Raw genomic sequence first — 14,721 nt, 5'->3', positions numbered from 1 at the left:
TAGGTTATGTTAATTTCAAAAAATGACCATGCAAAAAAACCCAATAACAACAAACAAAAAACAATACATTTTGTAGGTAAAGTAATGCAAGCAGGAAAAAAAACAACAACAATAACAAGACAATATCAGACTGTACAGTAGAGGTCGCCATAACCTCAATACAGATCCTTTTGCTATTAGTCATTTGAAATTATGTTGATACTGTCAGAGTGCAACCTTGTACTGACTTATACTCACATAAATATTATATAGATAAGATTCCACCTATTAGTGCAGTACTTCTCAAATAGTGGGGCGGGGTTAAGGTTAGGGGCAGTGTGTCGGGGGCCGGGTGGCGGGGGGGGGGGGGCGTGAAGGGCTTCCAATGGAATATAGCACTCTGGACATAAGTGTACCACCGCTGTAATGCTTGAAGGATAATAAGCCTCCCGGTCACTAGGTGGCAGCAACTCATACAGTGGTTTGTACAGATAAAAATATACATGTTCTCAGGTTCTGAATAGTATTTTCTAATTTGCGGGGGTGTTAGTGTAAGGTTATATAACGGTCATATTAGTACTGTACATTGTCATGTTAATTGTCTTTGTATTGGGGAGTCCGGTGACTCAAAGGTCTGTTGTGGTGGCAGAGGGAGCAGTGACCTACATGTCGTATCGCATAACTGTTGGCATGTTCAACCCTGAGCTACTGTACGTGGCTGTTTACATAACAAACAGTGCCTTTGTGTGCATGTGTGTGTGTGTGTTTGGTTTAGACTATATATATCTCTCTATTACTCTCTTTTTGCTGTCAAATATATCAATATATATATATAGCAGTCATACCATAGTTCGTGTTTGTTTTTTTTTTCTGACTAAATATATGACTGTATGAAGGTGCGTTATATCCATTCATCACTGTTATTCCGCCGACTCTGGGGAGCAGAACCGGCACGCAGGTGGTTTATAAGAAGTAACTGGGTCAGAGAAATGAGAGTATGAGCTAAATCCTGATAGCACCTGTATATATATATATACATAGACATACATATATATATATATATATATATATATATATATATTTATATTTACTAGGTGTTTAACAATATGCAAAATCCTCGACGTGAATGTTTATTTACAAATAACAAAATGCCGCGTAACGAGGATCTTGAGCATACCGAAGAAAGGTATAGTCAGGTATAGTTTTTCGGTGCTCTTGCACGCTGTTTCAAGTGGGTTAGCAAGTCTGATGTGTTACCATAAGGACAGCTGATTGGTTTTTTTTTTTTTGGTTTTTTGTTTTTTTATGTAATGTAAATATGGGACGTTTTTTCCACCCTTTTGGAATTTGCTTTTTCCACTGCTAACTGTAGTGTCCCCAAAGCAGCAGACCTTAAAATCTAAAAATTGCATTTGTTCGTCTTTGCTAACAGCTAACTGAAGTGGCTTGAAGTTGCTGGTAGTAATAGCACCCCTCGTGGTCAGTGAAGAATATACGCCCAAACACTGAACCTCAATAGGAAAAACATACCACTGGTCAACCAGAACAAATACTAGTGGACGTATGTACTTGTGTTTACATGCTGTGTGTGTGTGTGTGTGAGTGTGTGTACATGATGCATGTGACCTTCACTGCATGACTCTATTGCATGATAAAGACCAGTATTTTAGAGCCTTGAGACAGTTATCGGTTGGTTTGTTGACAGCTTTACTAACCTGCTTTCTTCCTTTCCCCCCCTTTTATCCCCATTTGTGATCCCAATTTTTTCTCCCATTAAAATCCTCTTTATTTATTTATTTGATTTACTTTTTGGGGTTTCGGTTGTTTATTTTACATTCCGTACATACTTTGTTTGTTTTTCTTCGATTTTTTTTTTGTTCACCTTTGGTTTATTTTCGGGCACTACTCCTTTGACCCCCCCTCACCTCCATACCCACACCTCCCCCCTTGTTTCCTTTGTCTTTTTCTTCTCCTCTCCTTTCTCAATCCCATGCTTCAGAGGACTAGATTCCGCCTTCCACCACCCTGCCGACTGTCAATCAGCTGTGCTTCCGAGTCACTGCACCTCTCCCTGTACCCTGTGCGAGCTGCACAAATCTAGATCCACCAAACTTCAAATTCTAAAACCAAGTCTTGTATGCCTAATATAGGTTTAATAATAGTAATCACAATACCCCCCGCCCCCCACGCCAAGTCGGATTTTTGGCACACTGTGATTTTGTTCACCTTATATTGCCTTTTGAAAGACACATCATCACATTTTAAATTCAATTTATGGAGTTATTGAGCGAGTTTTCTTGCCCAAGTACGCCATTAGTTCCACTGAAATTATATTTCCATGTCATTAAGTTTTGATTTTCATAATAGTTTCAGTTTTTTAACTGTGGTCTTACCTCGATTTGCTGACTACCAAAGTACCAACAAAATCGAAATTGAATTTTTTCCAGGGAGTAAAAATGACCAGTTATGCATTTGGACCATTTACCAGTATTCTTTTGGTAACTTTGGTAAATAACATAAGCCTGATCTAATGGTAGATATGATTTTTAACTCAAAACTACGCAACTACTACAGTTAGTTCCTTTTGTTTTTAACCATTTTGGTTTCAGAGGCTCAAATCTAATTTCCTTCTCTCAGACATGTTTCCATTTTATGGAGCTCATCACAGTCACCAGTGAACATGTCAGAACCTCATAATTTCAAATTGATAAAAACTTAAACCTGGGGTGTCAAACTCCCGGCCCGTGGGCCACGTCTGGCCCACAAGACCTTTAAATGCAGCCTGCAACGAGACATCAATAATGATTTAATTTTGCTCTGGAGGATATTTAAAAAAAAAAAAAGTTTTATTTTGAACATTGTCAATACATCACATCATCACCATCACATCAAAATCATTTTAAAATTTTAGAAATACCCATGAACACACTTCTACGTCTTTTTCTACACCATAATTTCCACCGACGGCCGACCAATGAAGTGCAGCGTTAGTGGCCTCACCATGATACTCAGGCAGGAAACATTAGGAGACTGTACGTTTAAATATCGCACACCTCCTCCAGTATGCTGATTAATATTAATTAGTAATTAAAATTATAAGCAGCTAATTTTGCAAAGAACAGTGTCACCAATTTTAGGCGAAAATTCTGAAAAATTAAAAAGGTCTTTTTTTTCTCACTTTTTACTACTAAGTTTACTTTAATCTTCCGTTATTGTCAAAATTGACATTAAATATCCATATACCCAAAAATGTCAGGTGGCATAGGGTGTCCTCACTATATAACTATATATGTCCCTGTAAAGTATCTTGCACTCTACTCTTAGTGTGTCAGTAAATATATTGTTTTTTGTGTAAAGACTATATCAATATATATATGGAATAGTTTTAGTCAATTTTTCCAGCACTTTAATTCCCCTCATAAAAAAAAAAGTCATGACGCTACGAAACTACAGTTCCACAGTAGAATCTCTGTTGCTGTCTTTTGTAGTTGTACTACAAACCTTTGTATGGACTTAACATTCTTGCCTAAACATTGTTTGTGTAATTCATCATTTTGTAATTTGTTGGGGTCATTAAGATTTATTTTTGTGGATGATCTTTTTTTTTTTTTTTGCTTGTTTTATTTTCCCCCTGAACCAAAAGTAGTGATGGCTTTGATCTTAGAGTTATATACAAAGTAAACGTATCTTGTTTTCACTGGTCACTACGTAAAGATTGACTTATGGATAAGGTCTAGTAGAGTGCTAGCCCTCAGGTTGACATACAGTGGCAGTAAATTGACCTTGAGTTTAACTTACAATCTATGAGACAAAGTAATTTTAAGGTACCAAAGACAGTAATAGGTCAAAGAGCCAATGCTAGCTAACATAGTAAAACACATTTATCGTCTAGAGTAGGGACGGCTCGATACAACTTTTTCACATCTGATACCGATACTGCAACTTGGAGTATCTTCCGATACTCATATCAATCCGATACATCCTTTTCTCCTCCTACGAGTTGCCGTTGCTGAGGCGATAGTGTCCTTTCAAAACAGTTTACCATTCGCGCTAAGGTATCGGATCAGACAGGCTACAGTTGTTCTATCCTGTCTGTGTAGGTTCTCGTTCATCCAGGTCATCTTATCCAAAAAATAGTTACATCGAGGGGAACTGGACAGAGTAGGTTTCTTGAAGACATTTCACCTCTCATCCAAGAGGCTTCTTCAGTTCTATTTTTGGATATGTTCTATCCTGTAATTTTGACCAAAATCGCGCAGATACTGATCCTGAATATTGGATCAAGCCATCCCTAATCTAGATTTCTACCCTGTTCGATAACTGTGAATGCTTTATTTCTTTTTTTTTCTAATCCACGATACCTTCAAATAGTGTATCTCTTCTATTAATGCTTTCTAATATTATTCACAGTAACCCTTTTATACTGTGGCTCTGCATCTCTCTTTGCCTGTCTACCTGTACTTCATGCTAATAAAGCGATATCTAACACACACTCATGTGGCTGTGGGTTTGCCTTTATTCGTCAAATCAACCTGAACTAAACCACCTTCTGTACTGTGTCATCTTTCTTCACTTGGCTTTTCCCTTGTCTCTGTTTGTCTTTTGAAGCTACAAAGAGGACTGAAAATGTTTAAAGACACAACAGTGCTACTATTTCAGATAAAACAATCTTACAACTTGTTTTAGTAAGCTCCGTCCTAAAATTTGAAAGAACAGAATTTTTAGTCCTGAGACGGGGTAACGACGCAAGTTGTGACCTGGTTCAGAAGACGTCCCCAAGGATTCAACGAAAAAGGAATTTACTCGTGGAACTCGTTTGGACTTATATGAAAAATACTTAGTGATATCTGTTATTTTCATAAACTTTTTTGAGCTTTTTTCAACGAGTTTTCCGCTTGAGTTCCTTAAAATACACTACAATCTGATTCCCTTAGTCCACCGTGATGCTTGATGCACAGTCATTCACAGATACCGAGTGGTAGCCTAAAGGTTAACGAAGTAGACTTGTGCCGCGAAGGTTGCAGGTTCTAGCCCACTAGCCACCAGTTACCGCTGAGGTACGCTAAAGATGGCTTCGTCCCCACGCAATGCTCCCCAAGCAGAGTGAAAAATATGTGTATGTATATGTAGAGCTAGTGGGAACTGGCGAGTGAGGATGACAATTACGTTGTCACAAGCTATACACGCGGCTTCCGAGTGCACACCGTAGCAACAACTTTCTGACGTAAATCCAGGACCCCATGTATTCCTTACTTAATCCTTAGCCTCAATCCCCACACATACACAGCAGACAAGATACGACGACAATGCTTTTCAACAGATAGATAAGAAATATAGATAATACATACAAATCAAACAATGATTTGCAAAAAAAAACAGTAGCAGTAATATAATTATGCTGCGGAAATTAAAGAATTTGTTTGCTGAATTACGGCCGTACGGCTGAGAATATTAGACGGTATGCTGCAGCAGCTCGACTCATCCTACATTCTACAGAGGATTCCCCCCCTTCCTGTGTTGAAGGCTAAACTTTAGCTGTTGGCCTTTAGTGGAAGATGTGATGTGTCAGAAGTACTGAGAAAATCTCCTTTAAAAAAATTCACGATGCGGGTTTAATCCCTGCGCAGGAAGGAAACCTGATCCCTTTCTGTCTGAGGGAGACGGTGCCTTTAAAGTCGGCAGCCAGTGACTCTCCTCCCTCCTCTTCCCGAAGTGCATGTGTTCTTCTGTTGATGTAAAGGATTCTGACTGTGCAAATCCTGTTGGTGTGCGCTAGACTTAGCTCTGCTGTTTGGCTCACTTATATAATCTGTGTCTAGTGACGCTAAGATGAAAACGGTCGTTAGTAGGGATGTCGGATAATAACTTTTTAACCAATGTCCGATGTGCGGATATTGTTCAAACACTATATTTCCGATTCCGATATCAACCAATTCTGATATATACAGTTTGCCCCCAAAACTGAGGTAAACGTCTTAGGACCTTATAAGGCAAAACCCAGGCGAGTTTTCATTATCGGAGGAAAAACTGATAGCAATTTTTTTCGGATATGACATAATTATGCTAATATCGGGCCGATAATTTCGGTCGGCCGATATTATCGACCATCGTTGAAGCCCGGGCCGTTAACCTTACAATCGAACGTGGATATGAATAAACCCTAAATTGAAAGTCCGAAGGGTTTTTAGATATTTATGGACACAGACGTGCACGACAAGGGCAAGTGGTCAACTTCGCTGCACAGTCCACTCCACCTTGCCACTTGAAAGCGTGCCAAGGCACATTATTGTCAAACTGCTTTAGTGTCATCGTGAGACCTGTGACTGCACTCAGCAACACTCAGCAATTTGTTATCATGACATTAAACCAGTCAAGCAGTAAAAGATGACCTGTTTAAATGTTTCTATCAATCCATTTCTCACGAATGAAGCCTTTCTTTAAATAGAAAATGTAGATACAGTGGTCCCTCGTTTATCACGGTAGATAGGTTCCAAGGCCTGTCGCGAGAACTGAATTTCCGTAAAGTAGTGACACCATATTTATGCGCAGTAAAATGATGACGAGGAAGGTGATGATGACTTTTACCGATGACTAATTTAACGTCTCTTCAGAGGGTGGTGGCATTTCTTGGAGCACCTCTTCCACGGTTTTCCGAAGGTGTATCCATAGTAGTAGCAGGAACCGGCTCTTTTTTGCGAAGCTGCAGAAACATTGTGATCGGCAGTTGCTTCCGCTGCTTCTTTTTCCAGTCGAAGAGTAGCTTGTAGGCAGGCTCCGCGGCGGCGGTTTTTTTGCAAAACTGTACCGATCGAACCAGTTCGTCATCCCATTCCTGTGACATCTCTTGCATATTATATATATATATACAGTTTCAAAAACACGCGAAGTCATGAATCCGCGAAAGATGAACGGCGAAATAGCGAGGGACTACTGTACTTAGTTTTGACAATGAACTAAATAGCAACTAGTTTGAAATAATGCCCAAGAAACGTACTACAGATGCAATGATGAAACGGTGGCACTGTATGAAGGTTAGGTGCGCTATCTGAGTGACAGATGGGTTCAAGGTAGCGGTGAGATGAAGTTCAACAGAAGGCTTCATGGACCATGATGTTTGCAAATTAGAGTAGGATTTCTGTGTCTGTGTTTGCATGCCTTGGTGTGTGTTTGTGTGTAGATACATCCCCTTTATAGAGTAGGATTTCTGTGTCTGTGTTTGCCTTGGTGTGTAGATATATCCCCTTTATTTTTGAGGCTGAATAAACCGCATGAATGTTTGGTCGTCTTGTGTCCTATGCGAATATGTCATACTTTCATTCAGCATGAACGTGTGCAGCGACTGTGTTGGCGTGAGTACGCACTCATCTTTGTCCCAGTTGTGGATGCATGAGCATTCGTTTGACCACATTAGTCCATTAACGGCGTGTGTGTGTACGTGTCTGTGTCCTCAAATGCCTCGAAGATGTTCGGTTCATCTGTCCGGACCAGTGTTGCTCCGGTCTGTCTTGCACTTTTTGTCCTCGTCCCGAGGTTAGCGACCTCCCAGCAGCAACTTCAGCAGACGCTTTTGTGTAATTTGGTAAAAAAAAAAAAGAAAAAAAGGGTTCGCACTTAAAGAGATCAGATATTTCAGGTTCATGGCATTGCGAATGACAGACAAAAGAACATTTTCAAATGGAATTTGTTGTCGTCTCTGCGGGCGTGCAGTGCCGTTAAAGATAATTTATATTATAATTGAGACTTTTTTTTTCATATTGACAACAGATTTCCCAGAAGTCCCAGCGGTTGATTTCAGCACTTTGGACAGCAACACAGCTCAGCAGGGAACGCTAACGTTCCCAGCAGTAATATTTATACCTCAGTAACTTAGACTGCGAACATGTACAATGTTTGTGGTTGAACTTGCTGTGACCATTATATTTTTTATTTCCTTAAATTGTGACTTTAACCAATCAGAAAATGATCCTCTGAGAAATTTTGTATTTAAAAAAAAAAAAAAAAAAATTACTTTTGAAAAATTTTTCTCTGTGGCACCGAGACACACTAGACACTACACACAAATCTCCCCCGTTGCCTCTGTCTGTCTGTCTGTTCACCTCAATGTCACACTGTGGACGCTGCTGGGAGGCTGTGCTGCAAGTGCTTCCTTCTTCTCCCTTTTTTTTTTTTTCTTCATCTGTCCCCTCATTTCCTTTCATTTATCCATTCTTTTCTTCCCTGATTTGATTCCGCCTCTTATCCGGACACGTTATATAAGTCAGTCACAGGTCCAGTTTTGTGTTCTGTTCTGTTTATAGCTGGAAATGGGTTTAAAGGTGACTCTTAAGAGCTCACAGGCAGACAGTGTGGGGGTGGGGGGGGTATTAGCTGCCAGGTGCTAGAACTTGAACCAGACAGAGAGAGAGAGAGATGTGACAAGTAAACCCAGACACTACAACAGAGAATGCATTTTTGTGTTTGTGTGTGGGTGTATGTCTTTGTGTGGCATTTGTGTGTCTGTGACTGGAAGGGGGGTCGCGGGGGGGGGGGGGGTTCTCTGTGTGAGTCGCTCATCTGAGGCAGTAGCAGACACAGTCAGACCTAGGCACCGTATGGGACCTTGGTTTCTGGTGGTTGGATGTTACTTAACAGGTAAGAGAGCAGGTGTTTGTCTTACGGTCAAGACAGTATGTCGTCTTTGGGGACATTTGACTGTAGAAGTGTTTAGTTGTTTTTTTGTTTTTTTTCTATAGTCAGCAGAGTGAAGATGTGTTTGTGTTCAGCACGCTGCATGTCATTAACTTTGAACTGCACCGTGAGGCTTCATCTCTAAAGGATCACCCATCCTGTCGTTGCAGGTTTTAAGTTGACCTCGGGGGGACAGACAACTGTGGGACACGCGGAGCCTCAAGGTGAGGTGCGTCCATTTGACCAGAAGCAGGCCTTGGCCACAGATTTCTTATCAGGTATGAAGTTCAAGAACCATTATCTTTTCTTCTAAAGAGCAATCGAAGACTCAGACCTGCATATATATATTTACATACGTAAATATATACCGACATATATAAAGAAGTAGTTATATATGTAACCCCTTATCTCTCATCTCCCATATATATATTTATTACATATATAATATATATAACATATATATGTAATTGCCTGTGTATGAGACGCAAATTTTCAGTGAAAAGTAGTTACGCCCGATATTAACTTTTTGCCGATATCAGATATGCCGATATTATCCAAATACTTAATAATACCAATATAGGCCTGTTAATATTTATTTATTCATCTGTACAAACCACATTATGCATACAATCGCCTGATTATTAATCGATTGATTCAATGAGCTGCAATGCTGCCATCTAGTGACTTTCACTTTCATATACAGCGGTATATCCCCAAAACAATTTTTAGGGCAAACATCATTTGACGAAAGCCAGGCAATGCGTTATTGGCTTTTCATTATCGGAGGAAAAACGATAACGATTCTTACAGATAAAATTATGCTAATATCAGGCCGATAATATATGTGTATATATGTATGTCCATATAATTATACAGTATATATATTTATAATTATATATGTATATATGTTATATACATCTATAAGTACAAATATTTATATATATTTATATGTTTATATATGTTTATTTATATGTGTATATGAGTATATGTATGTATAAATGTTCTATATATGATAATAATATTAAATAAATACTATGTATAAATTTCAGATCAATGCATTTTCTAAATTTCTTGCCAGTGAGATTCTTTTGAGAGATGTCTTTACTTGTCCAAAAGCTGAATTTACCTGCTTTTAATATATTCTCTCATTTTTTTGAAAAATAGTTACGATCAGGTTTCCTTCATCATATTTTTTTTGTTTTTCATTCAGTCTTTGTTTCTGCTTCTGTTCCCTCTGGCAGACTCAATGTCAGGTGACCTAAATCCTCTGGACTTTGAAATGATGGATACCGACATGATGGGAGATTTTTCAGGTACGACATGGCGACTTTTCCTCGTGGCTGCCCAGTGCAAATAAATCAAAGTCGTCATTACAATAAAATGTGAAAAAATAAGTTTCAGGTTAACATCTATAATCAATGACACTGGACAGTGTCATCTTAACTCAGAGTTTATTTAAATTAAAATAAACCCAGGAAATATGTACTGCTCTACTACTACTACCTGATATGATGATATTAAAGTATATTCATAAAAGTGAAAGAATACATTTGTTAAAGCTTGTGTTTTTAATTTAATTTTTTTAATATAATTTAAATTTTAGGTAAAGAATTTTAAGAATTTAAAGAATAATAATCATTTGAAAAATATTTTATAATTTTTTTCAATTGCTAGAAATTTCAGGCCCCCATTAGTATTTGAGGTGACCCCATATGGGGTCCCAACCCCAAGGTTGAAAAACACTGGAGTAATTAGTAAATCAATATTGGGGTTAAATGCAGAATTAGTTAAGATTTTACAAATTTTTTTTGTCATATTGTTTTTTGGTAAATAAAAAAAACAGCTCAAAAATATCAGTATGATAACAACAGTAATAAAATATGGACGTCTACCTTTTAGGTTTCTCTCAACCCATTGGAAATGAGGCTAATGTAGCGATAGGAGCTGCACCTCTTCAGGCAGAGAGACCTCCAAGCATAGCAGAGCCGCAGCATGCTACACCCACGCTGGGCCTCGATGCTCCTAAAGATCACAGTCCAATGCTCCCTGAACCGCAGGTTCCTCGCAGCTCTGAAGATCTACTGGAAGGTGAGACGCTGATTAACTCACAGGCATCCCTTTCAAAATGGAGCTGTTCTTCTCCACCTCTGTTGTCCTCAGAAATGTAGCAGGTCAGAAACCGGGGTCTATGTCTGTTAGTGACCATCAGACTAATACCAGGCTAATACCTGGGTGTTTTTTTTTCTCACTATTTGTCTTTTATTATGGTCTGACCAAACGCTGCGCTGCAACAAAATTACAATTACGAACTGTGATGCTGCTGCACTACCTCAGTCATTCCACCGAGGGCTGCAGATTACTGTGTACGTCAGCTGTCTTCCGTTGCAATCCTATACTGCATCTTCTCCTCTGCACACACACTGGCTCTACTGTCATTTCGCTTCCATCTCAAGGTCAATGCACATCTGACACTGACATATATAGCGTGTGCCACCAGGGCCGGGCTTTAAGTCATATGCTATATAATCATGTTGCATGCTAGCGCGTGTTTGCAGCCTTCTTTACCAGCCCTTCACCAAGCAGTGACTTCCCAGCTCCCCCACAGGGTTTGTCTCTAACTCAGTGCGTGTCTCACCCCGGAGAGGGTAAAGCCGTATCTGGAACATGCTGTGGCTCATGTCACTTATAAGACACTTGAAAATCTTGGCTGAAAATGTAGCCAGTGGTCACAACTGACCCGCCCTCATGATTCTTTGCCTTACAGCAAATGAAAAATAAAGATCTCGCTTTACTTAAGAAATAAAAATAATTCCTAAAGTAATATTCAAGGTGTAACACTTTGCAAGTACACATTGACCCAAGATAAAATGACCTGCTTTGTAATTCCTAAAAATACACTTTAATTTTCACCTTGGCAAAGGTTCCAATGGTATTTTTTTCATGTGATGATTACAGAGAACCTGCTGTCTTTTGCCAAATGTCACAGCAAAAAAAAAAGAAAAAAAAGAACGCAAACTAATCACCTACTAGAAACTAATCAAATCAGAGCCTCTGAGGTGAATTTGTGAAAAAACTTTGGACTTTGCAGATTGTGCTCCATACCTAAACTGTCTGACTAGTACTAGTCCATAAATCATTTGTTACCGGTCCGCAGTAGTTTTTATTAATATAAAGATAGATAGAAAGATAATCTGGCAATATTTTAAAATAATACGTCATTTACACACAGAATTGAGTCCTACCGGTCCGTAGTAACAGTTGGTACTGGCTGACCAGTCCTTGGAACAAAAAAGGTTAGGGACCGGTGGTAGAGATGTAACTACTCCATAACGGACTAATACATGTTTCTACGATAGATTATTATTTTTTCAAGCTACAAATATTGTTCATTGCTTTGTAATAAAACAACTTTTAATTACTTTACTAGGACTTTTTAGCTTTTTAAATCTCCTGCAGGCCACACAACACAGCTTGGCGGGCTGCATTTGGCCCCTGGGCCTTGAGTTTGACACGTATGCTATAGATGCTAAAGGTAAATATGAATACTTAACAATGCAGTCAGGAATCACATACTGTACATAAGCACCAATCTCACTCAACTACGCTAACACAGCTAACACAACGTCATAATCTAGGACATAAAAACATCAGAAAGGTTTGACCTGGGCCTGGGAGCACATAAGGACAAAAAGTTTCCAAAAAACGACACAAACCAAAGAAAGTGAATGAAGCAATATCCAATGTATGGCGTACAAACGGCGAATGTAAACAAAGCTGTCATCTGTATATAGAGACACGTCCGCTTCTTTCAATGCCGTTGGTCAGAATGATGAAATGAGACACGTTACGTTACACAGCTTGACTCACTGCGCAGTACATAAACATGATTCATTCACAAACTTTGTAAGTGGTTATAAAATAACTTTTAAAGGCACCACCTGCGCTTTTTCCTTTCCTTACTTATTGTATTAATTTGTGTGTTCAGTTCCTAATCTGAAAGCACGCACACAGTGAACTTTCAGGCAACGCAAGATGAGTCAACAGTGCAGCAACTGAAAAAGCCATCTACGTCAGTAACCATGCAGAAAGCAAAACGCTCCATGAAAACAGTCATGAGTTCTAGCAGTTTTATTATTTATCACGACAGCAACCCTGGCTCGGAAACAGAGCACAAAGAGTCTGTAGTTTCAGGTCTATGTTTGCAGTTGCAGTTGCTTATAGTTGCAGCAACACTGGTCAATAATTATGAAATCATTCAACAACAATTCAATAACATCTATATTTCTATTGATCTATTGACACTCCATATTTATATATATATATATATATGTATATATATATATACATATATATATATGTATGTAAACACATGTATATAAATACATATACATATACACATATATACATATACATATATATACATATACATATATATATATGTATATGTATATATCTGTATATGTATATGTATATATGTGTATATGTATATGTATATATCTGTATATGTATATGTATTTATATACATGTGTTTACATACATATATATATATGTATATGTATATATCTGTATATGTATATGTATATATATGTATATGTATATATGTGTATATGTATATGTATTTATATACATGTGTTTACATACATATATATATATGTATGTAAACACATGTATATAAATACATATACATATACAGATATATACATATACATATATATACATATACATATATATATATATATACAGTATATATATATATATACATATATATATATACCCACATTTGTGACTTGATTTGTGTAACTGACCTCCTTTTCCAGTTTTGGTCTTACAGTCTGTGTAGTCTGCCGTAATTTATTTTTATATATACATATATCTGGGCCAAAATGTCTTTTTTGCATGCGCACCAGACAAGCAATGACAATCTTTTATTATTTAAGTACAGACGAAGGCTGCAGTGAGTCAGCAACCCAAACAGCTGTGTTGAATTCTCATGACTCCTAACATTGTCACAGTTTTAAGTTGCTGGTACTAAAAATGTTTCCCTCTACGTTTCTTAGTTACAGTCTCTTAGAGGAAGGTTAAGGGAAGCTTTCAACACGTTTTTCCAACTTTAAACTTTCCCCCTCTTTACCCAAAATAAGGTGCCATAGGTGACTGCTGGCTCGACCAGGCTGGCTGCCTACAGACAGACCTTCCTTTCACACCCAGTGTCTCTACCGTGATCAGTCGCCACGCAGGCCATCTTGCAGCCAGCCCTGATGACCGACATGACAGTTGGCCAAGCAGGGAGAGCACCGCCTTTGCGGGTGGTGATGACAGAGATGGAGATGGTTCAGACAAGAAGCAGAAGAAGAAGAAGAAAAGGCGGCAGAAGGATGAGGGACCTTATGAACATCCTGAAATGCAAGCTCAGGGAGAAAACTCACCCCCAACTGAAGAGTTCTACCACAGGATCGGCCCAAGGCGAGACAGAGGGGATGGTGGCTGGGAGGAGCAGTTGGGGAAAAGTGGAGGCCGGGGGAAGAAGGGGAAAAGCCGGAAGAAGCTTCCGGAGGAGTGGGCAGTAATGGCAGAGCCATTCGTTCCTTTGTCTGCAACAACTTCCAAGATCACAGAAGAGGTGATTAAGGAACTAGGAAGCTCGGCTCATGCTAACGTGGAGGCCTCATTCACAGAAATGGACTCCAGCCACAACACTTGGAAACAAGAGGTCTTCCCAGAAGAGGGTTTGGTTCCTGCTCCTCTGTCGGAAGACCTCTTCTTCCCAACAATCCCTTCCATTAGCCCGCTGGTTCTGAACAGCGAGCTGAAGGCCACTGCACCACCCTTCACTATGCCCTCCCCTGCTAACGTTACTGCAATCGATTCCTCTCCCGTGGCTCCTCCAGCTGTGGAAGAATTTGATCCTCTGATGGACACCAAAAACGCAATGTTGGGCAAAAGCACCCTCTCGTTTTCCACACCTCTTTCTCCAGAGATTGATGAGGGAGTTGGTGACGTGGTCGACAGCAACATACCCTACGACACCACTGCGCTCCAGGGGTCTTTTGTGCAAGGCATACCCGGAGAAGACAC

The 14,721-nt window shown here is 39.1% G+C and overlaps 1 protein-coding gene across 6 annotated transcripts in view; it reads left to right on the top strand.

The window, feature by feature from the left end:
- The window catches only part of LOC103376879 (microtubule-associated protein 4), a 56,588-nt gene that overhangs the window by 17,299 nt on the left and 24,568 nt on the right, over window positions 1-14,721 (top strand). For all 6 annotated transcript variants that reach the window (XM_017031574.2, XM_008307419.3, XM_025054315.1 and 3 more), the window contains 3 exons: window positions 8,817-8,924; window positions 9,888-9,959; window positions 10,546-10,734. In XM_017031574.2, coding sequence (XP_016887063.1) covers window positions 8,817-8,924; window positions 9,888-9,959; window positions 10,546-10,734 — 369 coding nt within the window. The remainder of the gene's footprint in view (window positions 1-8,816; window positions 8,925-9,887; window positions 9,960-10,545; window positions 10,735-14,721) is intronic.

Source organism: Cynoglossus semilaevis, chromosome 3 (assembly GCF_000523025.1).
Source record: "Cynoglossus semilaevis isolate Cse_v1.0 chromosome 3, Cse_v1.0, whole genome shotgun sequence".
Taxonomy (NCBI): Eukaryota; Metazoa; Chordata; class Actinopteri; order Pleuronectiformes; family Cynoglossidae; genus Cynoglossus; species Cynoglossus semilaevis.
Note: the sequence above shows the minus strand (reverse complement) of the source record. Positions and strands in the feature narration are given on the sequence as shown.